This window comes from Pithys albifrons, chromosome 2 (assembly GCF_047495875.1).
Source record: "Pithys albifrons albifrons isolate INPA30051 chromosome 2, PitAlb_v1, whole genome shotgun sequence".
Lineage (NCBI taxonomy): Eukaryota > Metazoa > Chordata > Aves > Passeriformes > Thamnophilidae > Pithys > Pithys albifrons.
In genome coordinates, this window is record NC_092459.1 from 68,813,305 (window position 1) to 68,834,282 (window position 20,978).

The 20,978-nt window shown below is 40.7% G+C and overlaps 1 protein-coding gene across 2 annotated transcripts in view; it reads right to left on the reverse strand.

The window, feature by feature from the left end:
• The window catches only part of AGPAT4 (1-acylglycerol-3-phosphate O-acyltransferase 4), a 78,442-nt gene that overhangs the window by 20,107 nt on the left and 37,357 nt on the right, over positions 1 to 20,978 (reverse strand). For both annotated transcript variants that reach the window (XM_071549416.1, XM_071549415.1), the window contains 3 exons: positions 17,640 to 17,809; positions 6,944 to 7,105; positions 4,610 to 4,763 (listed from right to left, as the gene is read on the reverse strand). In XM_071549416.1, the coding sequence (XP_071405517.1) occupies positions 4,610 to 4,763; positions 6,944 to 7,105; positions 17,640 to 17,807 (484 nt within the window). In that variant the 5' untranslated portion in view covers positions 17,808 to 17,809. The remainder of the gene's footprint in view (positions 1 to 4,609; positions 4,764 to 6,943; positions 7,106 to 17,639; positions 17,810 to 20,978) is intronic.

Genomic DNA, 20,978 nt, shown 5'->3' on the forward strand with positions numbered 1-20,978 from the left:
CAACAACTGTCTCACTCTAAGGCTAATATAGGCAGCATCAAATGAAGTTTTGCTTCAATTGTGAAATATTTTCCTAAAGAAGTTATATCTTCAGACCTCTTTTTCATTAAAAACCAAACATAAATATTTGAAAGCCTTTTCAAAGGCTCAGAATAGATTATAACTAAAACCAAAATTTTTCCAGCTGAATTGCTATTTCCTGTCAAAAAAGCTAGGGTTTTTTTATTTTGTTTTCTAATCTCTGCACAGCTTTTTTCACATCTTTATCTTTGTTTGTTGTACAGCATTCTGACAGAGAGCTCCACACTAAGAATTGAAGATTTAATTTCTTAACTTCAATATTTAAAAAAAATCTTCAGATTACATATCTAGTGAGGATTTTTCTCACTTCAACTGTCCTCTTGAATTTCATGCATTATTTTGTAGACATGGTGGATCATGCAAGAATCATGGTGGGTCATCTGACAAACCAGCCCACAGGGCATCAGTACACCTACATGCACCTTCATTCTAGCACACAACGATCTGAAGTGAAGACTACAGAAAGGAAGGGAAGGGAAGGGAAGCTACAGCGGAATTCACTGCACTTTTGGTATGACACTGCTTTGACACAATCCTTTGATTTAACATTTCATTGCTCTGGTCAGCTTGGTCAAAAATCACTCATCCACTCAAACTTGGTACATTGCTCTGGATGATGACTAGAAACCCACTTGAAAAAAAATAATCCAGGACTAAATTACAGCTCAAGGGAAGAAAAAAGTCATTGCAAATACTCCCAAACGCTGTCATACTGAACTCCATGAGAACATAACTCTGGAATTTATTCTTATGCATTCCCTCTAGGACAGCAGTTCCTAGCATGCACAACTGGAGGAAAAGGTACACAACATAACTTGGGCTTATCTACAATCCATAGTGAGCCATATTTTTAAACACAAGTCTTAAGTAAATCAAAACAGCTGAAAGGAACTGCCAGATATAGAGCCAGGCAATAAAAGTAACAGTTAAATATATCTTTTGGAGTATTCATGACATTTATTTTTACTGTAAGTAATGGATGAGTGTTTTAGAAACAGACCTGTATTTTCATTTGCTTCCATGACCAGTACAGGTAGCACACAGCAGTTTATTAAAACAGCAGATAGCTTCTAGAAATTAGGTTCCTGGGGACCATGTCTCTCCTACCATATCGGTAGAGATGATCACTGACAAAATTATTAGAACAAGTTAAAAAAATATTAAAAGCACTTCTTTAGGAATCTAATTGTGTGCAGAAGTCTGAATTTGTGAAAGTCTCTGAGGAGAAAAGAATTCCATTAAAACTTATGAAAGAAAAGAGGAGGGAAGGTTCTTTACTTGTTCTTTTACGTGAAAGATATTTTTATCTAAATATATCTGCTTATCCTGACAGAAATGGCATCACTGGTATGGAGGCAGCTTTTCATGTATGCACATTGAATAAACTTATTCTGAAGCTAAGCTCTTCAAAACAGATGGACATGCCAGACTGATGTCACCAGTGTCTATTTCCAGCTACTGCAGAAGTACTTCAGAACCACTTCCAGAATGACTGTACCAGGTAGCATGAAGAGATGATACAAAGTTTTGAAGAGGACCAACCTCTGATCACTGCTACTATGGGTGAACAACCTCTACAGACAGAAAAACAGCATCTATCCAGACTCAGACAAGGTGCTTCACACCTTTGCCAGAAAGGAGGAAAAAAATAGAAGCTCTGTCCCACACAACTGTGAACTGGTCCCAGACCTGTGTCTTGACTTCACTCCTATGTGGAACTGCAGCTATGTCCTTCGGCAAGGCACTTCAGCCAGGCCCACCAACCCTTGTGGGAGAGCTGAGAGTGCAGTAGCTTAAATGGCAGGGCTCAAAATGGGCTCAGGCATCTCAGAATCAGTCTCTCACTTTTAGAGATGCACAGGGATATATCCCACTACAGATTTGACCTACCTTCCAGATAGAACTTACATATCTAGATTATGGACTGTCAAAGCAGACTCCCATCACATTCTCTATTCAATATGCATGCACCTGGACCTCCTTGTTATCTCTACATAATAAAGTTACATGGAGTTCTAGGAGTAAGACATTGTTTACAAAGGCTTTTTAAGTGCTCTTCCCATGTACCTCTTGTTTCTGCAGGAGAGAACATATAGTAACTGTCGGAGGAGACCCGGGGTTTATACAGTGGCAATAATACTACAAGAGATGGATAGACAAGGACGCCGAAGTCCAGGAACCCGGCTCCCCGAATATGGAAGCTCTGCGAGAGATTTATAAGGACTTTAATAAGTTCACACCCTATATTGATGTTTCCCCAGTTTAAATGTTATACCCTTAATGTGGCTACCCTGGTTATTTTTCCCTTAGTCGTTCCTTATCCAAGTTTCCTCTTCCCACAAAACCCTCCGGGTCGCAGTGCCCTGTCCTGGCCCGACCCGGCCATGGGGGCGGTTGCCGGTGGTGACGCCCACGAGGTGCCGCTGGAGCCCGGGCGGGGGGTGTCCCTGCCCCGGGGTGCCAGAAGCCCTACGGTAGAATTTACCCACCCACCTCATTCTCCTATTGGTCTTTTTCCCGCTCCTCCCCTCCCTCCTTCCCTTCGTTTGCATGCACCCAACGAAGTGCGTCACTCCATCCCGTCTCCGCCCCTCTTCCCCGCCTACATCCGGGGAATTCCCATGCTCTCCTTAAAAGCTAGCGCGCGGCATTAAACTTGGCTTTTCCTCGTGGACCCCCGGCTGGTGTGGATTTATTCCGTTCGGGGTGGTCGCCGGGCCGGGGGTGGGAAGAGCCTACCTCGCTTCTAAGGGGCTTGATCCTAGGGAGCACCGCTGGCCGCTTTCCTAGCCTTGCTCCTGGAAGCAGAAACCTTGCCACCGTATCGGTGGTTATTTACAATCCGCTGATAAGTAACTCAGGCAGTAACCCTTGTATCTTCTTCTCATTGCAAAAAGTGACAAGGCAAGTAAAGCAATGTACCCAGAAGAAGCGGCAACACCAATATGGGGTCATCAAGCCCACAGAGTTGGTTGGGGTTTTAAGCTTGACAGTTTTTGCTGAAACTATATATGAGAAGCTATGGTTCTGTGCTTCTTCTTGAACACACACAGGGAAATACTACCATCTTAATGGCCATATATTGCTTGATCTAGTAAGGCACAGCTTCTGGACTGAGGTAGTGACACACACTCCCTTAAGTATGCAGTTAATCTAGTAGTCTCAGCCTTCTTTTTCTGAAGGTCTTTCAAATATTTAGGATCCTAGTAAGTGTTACTGTAGTGTATTGTATGAATGTCCAAAACTTTCTAAAAACGTTACTTGGGGTTCCTAAAATTGTTTCCTTTTGAAACATTTTCCCCACAAATCAACTATTTGTCCACAATCATACCATGTTTTGCTTGTATTACACAGGGCAGTGAAAAGAACAAAATCACCACCAAAATAACCTGTCCCTGATTCCCAGCTCAGGGCATTAGAGGTCACAGAGTTTTGACTCATCTATTCCTCAATGCCTCAAGTCTACCACCCACCCTGCCCTCGGCCAAGGCAAGGTTAAACTGTGCCCTTAAGGGAGTTGCTGATACCTAACATAACCTACCTTTTCTTCACATAGCAGAGAAGATTGAAGCTATACAATCCATTTTGGAAGTGGAAAGTTGCAGGTGCCTGATAAGCTACAACAGCGATATGATCTATCTGACTCACAAGAAAATATGTAGAAGTATGACAGATAGCAAGACAGCTGACTGCAAGGCTCTTTTTACAGCAGCTATCCCAAATATGCCACATGAAAACGTGTCTTAAAAGACAAAAGAAGTTTTGATATTAGCTTCAGTCAGGCTAGAACATTTTCTTCTAAACCTATAACCATTTTGTCTTTCTTACATACCAGCCTTTTAACAATAGATAAATCTACCAAACCCCAAAGATAATGTACTGTGGCTAATTAGCACTGTCTTTTTTTTTTTTTTTTTTTCTTTTCTATGCAAGTAACCAGACTTAACTGGGGGGTAGGGAGTTGGGAACAACATTAACAAAGAAAAACTTACTCATGTTCTGTAATGCCGAAATAATCAGTTTAAAAATTTTGCCTACATGTATCTTCAGTCAAGATCTACTCCCCTTCCTCAGGTCCACAAAGAAACTCTAAAGAGCAAATCTATACAGGAATTTAAAGCGGAATTATGTTTTTATTTAAACATTATGTCATTTGGGGCAGATATCTACCACAAGAAAATATTTTAAGACACACTGCCTCATATTCTCTAGTGATGCATTTGCTTCATTTAGAATAGCTTAGTAAATCCTAAGAAATACTATCCTTTGGCCATAGGTACAGAATATGTGACTTGAGATTCTCCAACACAAAGTCAAGGTAACAGAAAGCAAAACAAAAATAATAATAAAAAACCCCAAGTTGGTCTAGGACTTTATTAGTAAAACCACAGCATAGCGGAAAAAAGGTCAGAAAGGATCCCAGGGCTTTTCTGCTAGGACACATGCTACAGGAAAAAGAAAAGCATGGCAAACTGACAGCAGCTAGGTGAAATAATGATTTAGCATTGTTCCCTGTGACTTTCCTTACCTACATTTCTCAAACACTGCACGGTGACAGCAAATCCTTTGGTTCGTGGCAGTAGGTGATACTTGAGCTTGGGCAGACCTTTGGCTTCGGCTACCTGCATGCTAATCTGGTGCTTCTGTTCTGTGAACCTTGTGCCCTCGCAATGAATCAGGAACTAAAACCAAGAGAGAACTACAGTTAGACAGAAGCTCAGGTCTTCTGTGTCTGACTGAGCAGAGGTCTCTCTGATTCCCACCAGCACAGCCCAAGTTAACACTACTAGCAGGGACAGTTGTAGCCACATACACACATAGGTAACTTATCTGACTGAAGTGAAAAATTCCAACCAACCACCAACCCAACAAAAAAGTCAAAACCAAACATTGATCCAACTTGCCATCCTTTACGCTTTAACATCTGCTCTGCTACCTGTTATCAGAATGACTTGATTTCTCTAAATGAGTCATTCTATCTCTACACTCAAAATATATTCCTGTTGCAAATGCGTCACTGATGGTGAAGTGTTCAGGTATCATCGTATCTAAAACTTGGTAAGTGTCTAAACTAAACACACTTCTAGGAAAGGTTTCAGTGCCCAGTTTGCTCCCCTTCACTCCAACCTGCTGGCTTTCACTATGGCATGAGGACCATGGACAGGTACAGGTAGTAACTTTGATGCCAGTGACAGAAGTGATAACAGTTGTAAGGCAGCAGATGAAGAACAACTGAAAGCCTCATGCCCTTATGAACTATACCAGTGGAAGTGTTCAGACATGAACAATCAGTCTTGCCACTGGAAGGCAGGGGAGAGCACAAAGATCTTTGGAGATTTTACCACTTGCTCATCTGCTTTCTGCCAAGCCTGAATGCAAACTAACACATCAGACAGCACTGCCAAATCACAGAAGCTAAGGGCTCATAACCCACAGCAAAAATGTAGCCAACAAAAACAGAGATTGAAGAAAACTGGCCAAGCTTCAACACCAGCTCACCAAAGAGCACCTTAACTCACGTATCACGAACCTAATATTAAGGAGAGAGATGAAACATACAGAAACCGACAAGAAAATCTTCATAGTCCACTTTCCATGGTTTGCCTGTCTACCTTCCAAGAAGGTGCTAATGCTGTGCCTTTTTACGTATGTCATTATATGAAGGCAAATTAAAATTTCACACTGCAATAACCCCAGGTGTACATCAACATCTATCTCCCACAGGTAAGCATAGTTCCTTTTTGTAATCCCTCTACAGCAGTATCTACAGGATGGTGGTGGTTTGTGCTCACTGATTAGTGTTGAACTGCCTAAGTGCATAGAAAGTCATTCAACACATTTTAAAAGTCATAGAGCACAGGCAAATCTCTGTGAGAGAAACTGAAACTAAAAATTAAGAATGGCCCCTTTGCTACAAAGCCTCCTGCCTGGAAGTCATTTAAATGTTACTGAAGCACAAAGATTAGTTTTGATTGCTTAGCACTCATTTCAATCAATGACCGAAAAAAAAAAAGGTTTGTTTAAGAGAATGAGACATATAGCATTTACATCTTCATGAGAAAACTGCTTCCTAAACAATAGTTTCTGTAGGCTCTGGTGAGGCTGCTTAAGATACAATTTCTTTAACTAAATTGCCTTTTGCCATCACTCACTGCCATCACTCACTCGTGAGAACTGTGATTTTTCTGATTATTGAGAAGAGAAAAATTCAAAGGCTTTTCATTCTCAAATAGGAAATGCCAGGCAGGGTCAATACTAAAAAATTATAGTAATGCAAAACAGCACACTTTCCTGTTACTGAAAAGTGATACCAATCCTCTCCCTGTAACGTGGCCAATGGCCCTAATGGGCCACATCTCTGACCAGGTACTTCTCTGTGGGTTCCACTTCTGCTGGGCCAGGTCTGACCAAGCACCTTCCCAGGAAAGGCAAAATCACAGGGAAGGAGAAAACACTAGTATGAACTCTGCAATCTAGGGCAAGAGGGGAGCTGAGATAAAGAATACGGCTGATGTGTTTCAATACAACATTGTCACATCACCTGTTACACTGCCATGAACTCCTGCATCTATACCTATCCAGGCTCCTGTATTTAGAGAAACACAAAATTTAGTGAATGGATCACAGTGCAGGTATTTTTGCAGTAAAATCTGTAGGGCTACATACTACAGAGGAAGAAAACAGACAAGACAGATTATTACATGGAAAATTTCAGAGAAAATTCAATTCTTTGAGAAAACTCTCCTGATACTGCCAGGAAGTTCAAATCAAAGTTCTCAGGAGCAACTTGTTGAGTATCAAGTACTATCTGTGCCCTTCATCCCTCCCAACCCTCACAACCCACTTGTTAGTCATCACTCACCCAAAAGTTTTCAGGGTAGTCCCGGAGACTTAGCAACTTCTGTATGACTGTTTTCCGATCTTCCTCCCACTTGCGCTTGCAGAAGACTATCTCCAGAAAATACCACATCCAGCCAATGATAGGCATGTAGGAGAGCTCCTTCTTTGCAAGCACTTTGGAACTCTGCATAACAGAATCAAAGCAAGTAAAACAGAGTTAAACCACTTAAGAGTTCAACATGGGTATGACACATGCAGTTAGATACTTATATATTGATTCCCGTTGAAAAGTTCCAGTGTAAAACCAAAACAAAGAAAAAAAAGTTCTTCTATGACAGAATAGTTAAATCTAGTATCAGATATCTACACAAAAGACATACAGAATTAAACATGTATGTATGTGTGTTTGTCTATCCTACCCAAATCCTGAAACACAAAACAGAAGCCAAATTCCTTCAAAGACTGATGAATTCATCCAAAAGTCCCAAACCATACCAACAGAAACTTTTAATTCTTAATTCAAGCAGATCCTGGGAAGTGGCAACTCAAGTTCCTTTAAGAACCGCTATACTTCTCCCCAAAGATGGGAGTTCTAACCATGACAGAAAAAAAAAAGAGAAGCAGAGTCACAGAACCACTGCTGTACAACATATTGATGCTATGCAACGTTTAACAGTGGAAGAAACCTTAAGCAATAGAAACAGAAGCAGCAATAAGTATACTTGATGTGTGTTTAGGTTTGTCCACGAAAGGCCAGAAATACACACAGTAGTGCATTTCTCTTCAAAGCCTGCTTCTGAAGCAGAAAAAAAACCCCAAAACACTCTTCCTGCCTCACAGGTGTGTCAGACACTGAAGTGACTGGTCCAGACCCTTCACAAGAAGTCTGTGATTTATTAAGCATTCAAGAAGTTCCAAAAGTAAAATCTTACTCCAGAATTTAACTATGTGATCACCTCAGACTGACATCCCTTTGGACAGGAGAACTGATTCCACTTGGTCCTTTCCTGTCTTTCAAGCCAGCCCACACTAGTAAGCTGTCCTACATTTCACTTGGTTATTTAATTAATAAGATCGCACATGTGTGTGTTCCGTGTATATAGAAATTGTTGCTTCAGCATTTCCTGAAAAAGTGACATTTTCTTAAAGGACAGATGGAGTAGTTCCAGTCCAATTTCTAACTATGATATCTTTACAAGCTAGCCCATCAAAGTGCTCAGCAGACGGATTCCAGGACATTGGACTAGTAGAAACTATTTAATGATAGAAGTTACTATCAACAGGAAATATTTACTTTTATTTTTTTTGGCCACTGTTGTTCATTTGGTTGCTAGGGGAAGAGACCTGACCTAATTCTTTATCTCAGCTCATTTATTTCATCTGCTCTTAGTTCTTGAGAAGGAAAATACTTTAAATAATTAAGCTATCTCAAAGCTCATAAGACTGGAAGGCAAGTGCACATTGCATAGCTTCACTAGCAACTGTTAACACAGAAGCAGAACAGAAGATGACAGACAATTCCATTTCTAAGCATACAGAAACCATCTCTATCAAATGATTTAATGCTTTGTAATAAAGTGCTCTTTCTTCAGCATTTGAGACCTTCAGAATCTCAGTGATAGGCTCAGATCAGGACTCCAGACCCAGTTCTCCCACAAGGAGCAGCCGTAGTATTCAGCAGTTTTTGTCATTTCAATTTCAAGCGATGTTTTACCTTAGTCCCTACTACATCACAGCAGCAACACTGAGCCTAGACTCCTCTTCCAGCTTCCCAAATTGGGCAGAGAGAAACAGGCTCTCTTCCTACCACTCTCCTTAGCTCTGCTTTTACCTACACTATTGGTTTTTCCTTTTCTCAGTTACTCTTAATACAAGTAATTTTCTTATTTCCAAAATAAGTGTAAATAGTTCTATCATATAGCTTTAAAAGCCTCCAAAGAGCATTTTTATAGTAGGCCATGTACAGCATAGCTTCCAGTAAAAAGAACACAGACCAGTTCACATGCTCTTCTGTTCCTCTCCACCGTATGTGCCTGAGGAAGACATCTGAGTCAAGGCTTTGCTCAAGAAACCCCAACAGATGCAAAGTGTTTCTAGCTGAGTGAGGAGGCATAAAACCTTAGGGAACTACTGCTCACCTCAGCGACAGCCTAACACAAGCCACTGTACATTGAGGGCAACAGCAACAGTTTCACCCCCTCAAAAGAGAAAAAAATCCAATACACTCTTAAAGTTTATGTACAGTAAGTGTTCATTATCATAAGAATTACCATAAACTAACCGAACTGTGCTCTGTATAGAATGTACAAGGCTCCCAGAGCACAGAGTCAGCAAAGAATCTGCCAGCCCTCTCTCCCAGACTTTAAAAGGCAGGAATTCCAGTCCAAAAAGCTACCTAAAATAACTACTTCACCATACCTATTTTCTAATGTTTTGCATATTTTAAGAAGCGTACAAGTTACACAGAAGGCACAAGAGAAGTTGCTACCACTCCTTTTTTCCCCCTCCCCCAAGAAACGATATTGTGAGCGAAGGTGTTATGTGGCACAGGTATAACCACAAAAGCAGAACAGATGTCTGAATTCTTCCCTAGGGCATGTTCTTGTTCATTTACTGTGCCAATGCTTTTTTAAAATTTAAAAGTGGCCTTCTAGACACGCATGAGTACGACTCCTCAGATGCACATTAAAAGAAGCTAAGTCACCTCACACTGTTTTGTGCACCCATCTGTCCTAGGAGTGGAAGGAAGGCTAATGACAGAACTAATTAGGGAAAGGAAACTCCTCAGTGCATCATATTGGCAAGACTGCTCTGAAGTGGGAGGAATACATTAGGCCTTCCCTCAAGAGCTACAATCTCTCTTACCATAACTAGAGCTACAGTCTGGTCCGTTTCAGACATCTACACATGCACAGCTCCTGTGTAAATACTGGGGAAAAAATGCAACTCTAGATGACTTCAGGCACTGTTTTCTTTACCAAAGTGCTTTGGTAAAATATGTGACAGTTACCCCTAACCTTCAAATTCACCTTGTTCAACGGAATAAAATTCATTAAAAAGTGCCAATTTTTATCATGTAAGCTGCCTTCTTGAAGGAAGTCAAGCTTTTTCAGTGCTCAGAACTGGGTGATTTCAACAGATGTTTAAAGAAATTGCTGCTGGACAGCAACAACGTATCTACAGTAATAATATTTTAAAGCAGGTTAATTTATTTTGAACAAGTTCGCTCAGATGGAAATAGACATGAAGTTCCCCTTTTGTGAATGACTGCACCAACATTACAAAAAAGAAAAACTATTTTTACAAGCTTACTTTAAAAGCATTTGCTCAGCTATGCTGTCAAAGAAAGAAAATCTTGATTCTGCATATCCAGCCTCAGTTATTCAACACATCTTGATCAAACAGCACAACAAACAGCAAGATATAACTGTGCCAGCAGAGAATGTCCAAAAAAATTTGTTTTACAGTTTCAAAACAAGTTCATTGTAGCTGCAAACCATTAGCAGCAGCAATTTGGCTTATAAGTTATTTGCTCTTCAGGCTGCCCTCAGCACTGACATACTTTTGATTATTCCAACCAATCTATTTTTGAAATATAGCACTCCTTCACATCATACTCCTGGGACACATCAAGATGGAAAGACAAGTTAGGCTCCTAATTTCTCATGTTTTATATTGACTATATCTTCTCCATGTTGGAAAGGTAACATAGCAATATTTAAGAAGATGTATGTCCGAGCCCATGCTAATGTGCTGTGTTAAATGCAAATAGTAACAAACTTTTGGCTGCCTACAAGAACAAGTTTGTATTTTAGAATCATAGAATTGCTTAGTTTGAAAAAGACCCTTATGATTATCAAGACCAATCATTAATCCAGCACTGCCAAGTCCACCACTAAGCCACGTCTCTACATGCCACATCTGAATGCCTTTTAAATATCTCCAGCGATGAAGATTCAACTGCTTTCCTTGGACAGCCTGTTCCAATGCTTGATGAAACTTTCCATGAAAATTTTTTTCCTAATATCCTACCTAAATCTTCCTGATATAACTTGAGGCTGCATCCTCTTGTCCCACCACTTATTACCTTGGAAAAGAGACCAATCCCCACCTTGCTATAGCCTTCTTTCAGGCAGTTGTAGAGAGCAATAAGGTCTCCCCTTGACCCTCCTTTTCTGCAAGCTAAACAATCCCAGCTCCCAGACTTGCACACCAGACCCTTCACCAGCTCCATTGCTCTTCTCTGGACTTGCTCCAGCACCTCAGTGTCTTTCTTTTAGTGAGAGGCCAAGAACTGGACACAGTACCAAGGTGTGGCCTAACCAGTGCTGACTACAGGGGGATAATTGCTTCCCTACTCCTGCTGGCCATACTATTTTTGATACAAGCCAGGATGCCATTGGCCTCCTTGGCCACCTGGGCATACTGTTGGCTCGTGTTCTGCCACTGGCAACCAGCACCCCAAAGTCGTTTTCTGCTGAGCAGCTTCCAGCCATTTATCCCCCAGCCTGGGGGATGTTGTGACCTGTATGCTGCTGTTGTGACCCAAGGGCAGAATCTATCACTTTATACTGTTGAACCTCATACAGTTGGTCTTGGGCCCAGTGATCCAGCCTGTCCAGATCCCTCTGTAGAGCCTTCCCACCCTCCCACAGATCAACACTACTATCCATCTTGGTGGTATGTGCAAACTGAGGGTTTAATTGATCCCCTTGTCCAGATCACTGATAAAGATGTTAAGCAGGACTACCCTCAAAATTGAGCCCTGGGGAACACCACTAGCAATCTGATGCCGGATGGATTTAGTTCATTCACCACCACTCTCTGGGCCCAGTCGTTCAGCCAATTTTTTATCTAGCAGAGACTGCACCTGTCCACACCACGAGCAGCCAGTCCAGCAGGACCTCTTCCCTAGCTCACTCTCTCATCAGCTGTGTCAAGAAGTTCTCTTCCACAAACTCCAGGAACCTCCTAGACTTCCTCTCTGCTGTGTCGTATTTCCAGAAGACATCTAGTAAGTGGAAGTCTCCCATAAGAACAAGAGGCTACCTACTGTGAGACTTGTCCTAGATGTTTATAGAACATTTCTTCTGCCTCTTCATCAAGGATATCTGCCTTGTGGGCTTTCCCTCTGATTCTTACCCAGAAACACTTGACCCTTTCATCACCATCATCCAGCTCCAGACAATCAAAACACTCCCTAACAAACAGGACTATCCCACTACCTCTCCTTCCTTGCCTATTCCTTCTGAAGACCTTATAGCCAACCACTGCAGCATTCCAGCTGTGCAAGTCATCCCACTGTGTTTCTGTGACTGCGATATCACTGTTTTCAAGCCATGCAATGGCTTCCAACTCCTCTTGTTTGTTGTCCATGCCATGTGCATTGGTGCACATGTACTTCAGTTGGGCCATTGGTTCTGGCACCTTTTCTGGGCAGAAGCCCCAATTCCTTTGTGACCATTCTCAGGCACTTCTGTGGTTTCTAACACATCAAGAACCTTTGTGCTTTTGCTGCTGCATAGATTCCCGTGCCCTACTTCCACAGAGACACCAGACCAAAGAACCTCACTAGAACACCACCTCTCAAACATAGGCATGCCACACCCAGCCTTATCTCTAGAAGCCTGATTTTGTCCCCTTTCCCCTTCAAATCTAGTTAAAAATCTATTAATACACTAAAATTCACAAATAAACTACTGTGCTCACACATCTACCACTCACACACAATAACCTACAAAAGTCTCTTCTCACACCTATATTTAAGCCATGATCAGTTTTTCCAATAGTACGCTTCAAAATAAACAACTCAAATAAAATTTGGGTTTCCTGACATATTGAGTGGTCAGTTAAGGTTAAAATTTATTACATGTGCTTAAGGTTTTTTATGAGAAACATGGTCTCTTTGAAAATGAATATATTTTCATACAGTATGAGCCCCTCAGAATAACATTTATGTTTTGCTGAGACAGAAACACCAGCATTAATAGCTTGAAACACCAGAGACATCAGAAGCTAAAGAGATAAACCAGCAGGTTTAGCTTTAAAACATAGGCAGTTTTTGCCAATATTAATGTCTTCATCTCAGAAAAAGGGTTACTAAATTACTAGAAAAGTTATTCTACCATTGCCTGCTCAAATCAAGCAATGAAGCAGTCAGTCCAGTCAGAGGGCATATTAAAGTGTTTTTGATAAAAATCCTGAACAACAATGCCCCTCCTCAGACCATGCCTATGTCCTGATTTTAATTTCTGGTGTACCAGCGGGTCTGTTTCCAGTGAGATGGTTAGCAACACACTTTAAAGAAACTAAATGCTACTAATGTGTTTAAATGGTGATACAGTAGCTGGGTTGTCTACTGCTAAGAAAGTAAATCCTGTGACTGGAATGTCACAGGCAGGAAATAGGAAGGGCACAGCAGAGTGCAAGGACCTGTCACCAAGACCATGCTTCTATTTCCACAACAAAGCAACACACAGACACCAGACTCAGCATCTCCAGCCATCATACCAGCATGGAGTGGAAAAGCAGAGCATCCACAACACAATCATCACAGTAACCCTGGCTCAGGATCACAGTAACAGCCCTGTCTTTTATTAGGAAACAATGGTGTGGACAAAGCTATGTACTGTTGGGGCTGCGCTGTTTCCACTCTATGAAAGTCAAGTTGGCACCCCAGCACCTCCTTCCCTCACAGCTTGTTGCAGCCACCTCTGTGTCACCAGAAGACAGGACTCAACTGTCCCCAAGGATATCTATGCTGCCCTTGGCATCACTTGGCATCAAGGACCCCTACATACCCCTCCTCCTGCACACAACTCTGAGGTCTGGCAGCACAAGGAGGTGGGAATGTCTGGCTGAAGGGTGTCAGGGACTGAAAACAAAACCCAAAGAACCCTTCAACCCCCCCCCACAAGAGGAATACATACATAAGTGATTATAATCTGGGCTGAATGCAGGTTTTCCTGAACTCCCTGTTGACTTTATTGTTTGTGAAGTTTGCTTCCTTCTATTTTCCAACAACAGTGAACAAAATCATGTAAGGTTTGGTGCTGCACAGTTACACATCCATACACTAGCGAGATAATCTCAGCAGCTACAATAACTTTCAAGAGTAAAAGCGAGCACGGAACTGCTTTTTCATAAGGTTTTCTCCTTCTCCATTACAAATGAACAGGTCTCTGGCTCTCACTCAGTACTCAGTGTTTTCAATGGGTGCTCCAAAAATATCATATTAAGAAAAAAAAGTTAAAAGCAAAAGAAATGTTAGTATTTTCATTCTCTCCCCCCCATTCTCCATGCATATTTCTCAAATTCTTAGCACCATATTTGGGTTTTTTTGCCACATTTTCTTCCAGAGCCAATAAAAAAATATCCAGGAAAGCAGAGAATCTCATGTCATATAAGATCTGAGTCCTTAGAAGAACACTTGGATTCACAAACCTAAAAACAACAGGCAAGAAACTATGTTACTCCTACTCCATGCCAAAACCGGCAAAAAAATTTCCTAAACCAACATTGATAAAAACAAAACCACACTGAGAAAGCTTTATAAATCCACTGAGATTATGGCACTTTGGCTGTAAGGAAAGAGCCAGGACAGGAGAGGAGATACAAAAGAACGAGCAGAAAAATGCACAGATTTAATGTTGCAACTAAGACCAGAAGAGGCAGTTTTCATATCATAATTAAAATCTAAAAGGAAATGGGGCTTTCTTTTTCCTTTTGGGGACAGAAGGGGCAACAGAGGTTGAAGGATTTTTAATATTGTTTTCAAACAAACAAAAAAAAGATCCTGGTTTTGGCTGCAATAGAGTTAATTTTCTTCCCAGTAGCTGTATTTTGATTTAGAATGAGAGTAACTTCGATAACATGTGCATGTTTTAGTTGTTGCTAAGCAGTGTTTACACTAAATAAAGGTTCTCACACCACTCTGCCAGCAAGTAGGCTGGGGGACACAAGAAGCTGGGAGGAGACATAGCCAGGACAGCTGACCCAAACTAGCCAAAGGGATTACATACCATATAATGTCATGCTCAGTATATAACTAGGGGTAAAACTGGTTGGGGGCTCCTGCTCAGGAACTGAAGTGTGGTGAACAACTCCATTGTGTATCATTTGTTTTGTAATTCTGATTCTTTTACCATCCTCATAGTTATTTTTGTCTCTTCCTTTCCTGTCCTAATAAACTATCTCAACCCACAAATTTTACCCCCCAGTTATGTCCCCCATCCCATGGGAAGCAGGGAGTGAGCAAGTTACTCTGTGGTGCCTGGATGGTAAACAACAACTAAGCAAAAAATGACAACATTTAATGGCTTCCTTTAATAAAAAATTCAAGCTGTAAAATGGTGAGAGTTTGAACACATGCATGTGACACTGTTAAGAGCATTGCCATTATCTCCCAGGGCTGCAGGGTACAGCTGGATGTCACAACAGTGTCATTCTATCCCCCTGCTGCAGCCAAGTACAACCAGTTCCAACTCCTTTGGCTCTAAGCTGTCTTCATATTCTTCCTCTCCTGCTTCCCCAGTCATCTCTCCTTTTTTCACTGGATTATTTAAGGCAGAAAAGAGTATCTGAAACATGCCAAACAAGGCAGAGAAGCACCAGAACAGATGCAGGACACAGCATGTGCAAGATGTACTTTTCAGCTGCAGTGGATGTGAGATGGGCTGAGTAAAGTGCTGGCAGATACCTAAAGTTTGCAGAGAAACTTCATGGAGTCTACAATTAAATGTCATTAAATATAAACTCCTCACAAAGTCTCTGAGCTACAAAACCCTGGAGGCTGGGACATCTTAGAAATCTCACCAGACACCTGCCTTTTCCCTCTAAATCCTTTTCCTACACATCAGCCCTAACATAATGGTTCTTACATTCCTAATTGTGCTGCCACACCATGCACTGAAGCTTCACATGCTGAAAACTGATGCAAGGCAGCACAAAGTCAAACCAACCTATATTCCCCATCCCTACACATTCGTCTACCCCTGCAGTGCCCCAAGCCAAGTACCACTGTACCAATACAAACAGTCCAATGAGGAAACTCTGCTGCATTTTCCCTTTATTTTTTTGTTAACCTGGCTTAAGATGAACCTTAGCTGGTTGCCCCAACAGAGAAATGCACTGCTTTGCTGAGTGAAGACATCTATGCAAATGAGAGCACATGGGAATTATTTCTTTCTGGAACAGTTTCTGGGAAGTAAAACCACAATACATTACTCAAGACTGAAATAGATTTTTAAAGCAAAGAAAAAAAAAGCGAAAACCCCAACATATATCAGTTCCTAAAAGAATCCTAAGATTACCATAATTATAAATTGAGTAATAACTGCAAGTATGCAAAAAAAAAAGGAAAAAATATTTTCAGTTAGTGCAACACAGTAAGCCTTCAACAGGCATGCTTCTATGTTGTGGCATTCTTATGCATAGGGAACAGCATAAACTAAAACAGAATCCTGATTAACTTGGAAAGCTATGACAAAAAAAAAATTACAGCTAGTGAGATTCAATCCAATCCCACAGCACCAATGAAAAAACAAGGTATTTTTGACCTTGTAGACCCCTACTACTTTGTATAGAAACAATCCTTTCATTTTCTACACTGGTGCTTTCTGAAGAAGCGACTGACTCCCTAAAACACAGTTTTATTTAGAAAACTGAGGCCATTAGGCTTACAAAATCAGACAGACTATATTAAAGCACCACTGTATAAAGAGCACATAAATAGGAGGCTGTTTTTTGCATGAACATCTGTTTGCCAGGAACAGGTTTCCCTACATCTCCTACTGTCCCATGCCATCCTTCAATTCTCTGCTCAAGTCCTAGACATTAGAGCAGAATTGTTCTTCAGTAGTTAGGATGCGACAGCCATTTTGGCTACATGCAGGGCCTGTAATGCTTAGGTTCATTTTCCTCTTTTATCGTCCCTATTTATGTTGGGGTTTTGTTGTTTGTTTTTTAACAGACAGCCATTATTGTAATTTGGAAGTCACTGGAGTGATGCCTAAATTTCCAGAAAATGCAAAGAGTTCAAAGGAAAGGCCACAAAAGAATAATAGGTTCGCAAAATCTAAAGTCAGGACTTTTGACAGTGGCCAGTATCAAAGCTAGAAGGATGCTGCAGGTACAGGAAACAAAACCTTGAAAACAAATGCAGACTTTATTTGTAGACTAATATAACAGTGTATTCAATCGTGGGTAACTCATTCCTCCTCCATCTGTTACTAGCCATAAGTTGGTTACTGCTTTCACTTGAGATGGCTGCTCTTTCCTTGTGAGAGAGGCAGGCTACATCATTCAAACACTAGCTGTGGATTTTTAAGACAACACTGGATAAAAGCAAATAAAGTCTATAATTTACTTGGAAAGAATCATGGAACAGCTCATCTTTCTGCAGCACAATGAACCGTCATAGTTACCTAGCAAGAGCAGAGAGACAAGTAACTGTAATGACCTCCACAAGTTAAAGAAATATCTCCTTCATCAGCTTTAACTGCAACACTTTTAAAATTTCTGTGGTTGCCCAAGAAATCCTGTCTCAGTATTCCACATACTTGAACTGTATTGCTATAGGTTCACCTCTAATTCTGGACAGTGACTGGGTGAAATTCGAGCACATATCCGTTAACATTTAAAAACATAAATAACTTGGGTTGGGGTTTTTTTCCACATCCAAAAAGAATTAATTTTTTTAAAATTCTAAATGAACTCACCCCCAAGACCCCAAATCTCTCACAAAAGTTCCATCCACAGAGAAAGTCAATTTCGAAGTTGTGATTAAGGATTACAATGGCATTCTCCTTCCCATACTTGTGGTAACTCTCTGGGTCAGTGTAGAGGGTGCAGTCGGTGCCTGACCACCATTCCAGCAACATCACCATCTCTGAAATAAAGAACAAGAAATACAGTATATACAAAACCACAAATTAGTATCATGTTGAAAATACCAGTCATCACAACAGCACATGGCAATGAAAGGGCTGTAATGAAGAACATGTAATGCGGGCTGTTTAAAACACAGCTATCTTTACAAGCTGAAGCGTGGTTTCCCAGCAGTAACCTAGTTACTATCATATACCTTTCATGTTCCTATTTGCTTATCCCATTATCAAGCACAGGACTGCACTGCAGGCTTTGTATTTGTTTTGCTTGTACCTGTAGGTCTAATAACAAGACTTGTGAATCAAACCTTTATTTAGAGAAATCTTTCTGGTGTGGGGCACAGGAAGCTGAGGTGAGTCAATAAATCAAGAAGCTCAGCAAGCTCTACTTCCACAGAGTTGGAAAAAGGAAAACTAAAAGCAGTGGTTCTCCTCAAGCAGCCTACGTGTTGAGCTGGGAGTATCACAGCACTAAGTGAGAGCTGTCTGTCAAGACCGAAAAGGAGTTAGGGGACGTGCTTGCTTCCTGTCAAAGCTACCACAAAAGTTCTGAACCAAAGCAAAGGTCCAATGCCAGGGGTTATTCCTTGTTAAGTGAAACATATCTCCTTCTCAGAAAAGCTGTGCCATATGAATGCCTCTGCTGGACGGATGAGACATCCAAGATGCCCTCCTGGCTCAAGACAAGCCTGAAAGCACCACAATTCCTCATTCACCTTAGGAAAGATCAAAACTAGGTCAGTACTGGATGCACTTCTGGATTCCTTTCAATTTAGGTCCCCTACTGGTCTCAACTAATGACCAAAACCAGAAAACAGCCAGGAACAAGTTATCCACAGTGCAGTCATCATGAGCAAAATTAAGTGTCTGAAGCTCTTGGACAACATTGTGCTGTACAGTGGAGAGCAGGCATTAATGACATGAATGAATTTTACCTAACAGTGTTACAGCCAGGCTAATAGACAATCTCTATCTAATTACCTTAATATGATAAAAGCATGTTTATGATACAGACTAATGACTGACTTGTCAGTTCACCTACTTATTTCTAGCCAGAGCAGGTAACTACAACCCCAGCAGGAGTACAGAGTATTCAATCCATCCTATTATGCATCAAAACAATAGTCACAGTTGCAGAGGGAGACTTAGACTGCCATATGATAACCGAGCAATGGCAGATTTCACTGGTTGGAAACTAATTTCCCAATGAAAGCCAAAGATGATCACATCTCAATGAGACAGCTGTGAAGATACAGAAGCATATATTTCCAGATTTCCCTGCTAAGAGCTGCGTCTTACACAATTTTACATCTTTCCAAGGCCATAGCATTCTATTACATTAAAATGGAAATAAAAGCCCTCCACTCCACAAAACATAGCAAAATTGAATAAAAATTGAGGGGGAAAAAACAAAGTAATTTGCAAACCTTTATAAGATCTACAGTCATATCCTAGGGCAAAATACAATCACAGAAAAGAAAGGAAATTAGTGACAGGATTAGTTTGCTTCTAACTTAACTAAGAACTCAATGAAGAGAAGAAATGACTGCCAGATGGGATTCCCTCTTTTTTAACCTCTACTGCCATCAAATCTATTCCCTAAAATAAATAGTACAGATGATGATGGTGAGGCTTTCTTGACAAAAAAAGCCAACTTTACCTGACAAAAGCCAACCCACTTCAGGTGTGAATTTTTTATTTATTTTTTCTTTTCCCAAGGGATTTGAACAAAACTCATATCATATATCACTATATAGACGTGCCACAGGTATGGAGCCCTTCACTTATATAGCTTCAGTCTCAAATATATTCCAAAAGAGCATAGGCAAAAATATTTCTAGATGTGGTTTGATTCTTCAGGCTTCACATAAGCAGGATTTTTGTTTGAATAAATACTGCAGAAATAGGTTCCTACTCCTCACTTCACATTCCATTTATCACTGATGTGCTCAGGCAGTTGCTGCAGAAACACAAAGCAGAAACGCCTCTGTATTTAAATACAATAAATACCATCTGCCAGCTTCGAAGTTCTTAACATATTTCTGCCCCTCATCTTTCCTACCCTTTCTTTCTCCTTCTTTCCAGTCCCTCTTCTCTTTGTGAATCTCAAGCTACAATTAGTAGTGGCACTTTGTGCTACCAGGTTACTTCTACAACCTTCCACAGAAATCTATTACCCAGCAACTTGCTGTGGTGGCTCAGCCTCTCAAGGTCATTCATGCATACCCTCCTTCCCTACTTCACAGTACAGATGACAGGAGGAAGTTTCCTCCTCTTTGTACACCAGTCATATTGTGTAAGTAGAAATCAATTGTACAGGGGGAAAAAAAAGATTCTTTTGCTCCCAGACAGGACTGGTCTAAGATTTCCAAGGCTTTTCCTCACTCCCTTTTGATGAGGTTTTGGAGTTTCAGCATTACAACAGAGCTGGTAAATTCATATTCAGCCACATTATGAAGATTCTTTTCTTTCAAAGTAATTCCTTCAGCGACGCTTTCAAACAATTAATGCAAAGGAAGGAGAAAAATCAAATGAAACTTGAAATCTCCACTCCCTGCTTTGAAGGCAGAGTCCTTGCAGCACATTATAATTAGCAGCACATTATAATTAGCTGCAAAAGAAGCTGGTGGCAGGGAGAAAACATGACTTCAAATGCCTAACATGGATACTCTGTCTGCTTAGGAATTACAAGGTTTTCTACCTTTCTGAAATAAAAATAGGCTTTCATCCTGCTACACAAAACAGCCTTTACCTCCTGCTAGAGTAGATTGTTTCCTAGCCCTTCACTGCACAAATCTGAACTTCTTCAATGCCTGCACTTCTGGAACCAATAACGAGAAAGAAAACATCTCTGAGGCAGACGTGAACTATAAGTAGTCATACGAAAAAAAATAAGGGAAAAAGAAAAACACAGAGTTTATTGAGTCTTGTTATCTTCCACCTCAAAGTTTTCAAAAATGAGTCATTAAAACAGTTCACACTGTTTTTCTGCAGAAGTTGTTAGCAACTTAGATCTACCTATTCTTGGTAAGGACCATATGACCTACTGTGGTCTCTTCCAACTTCACTCATTCTGTGATTATGTGATAAGCCATGAAAACATTTGTTTACAAGACAAACTAAAAAAGTGCCTGTTTTAAAATGCAATTAAAAGCATAGTTATGTGTTGAT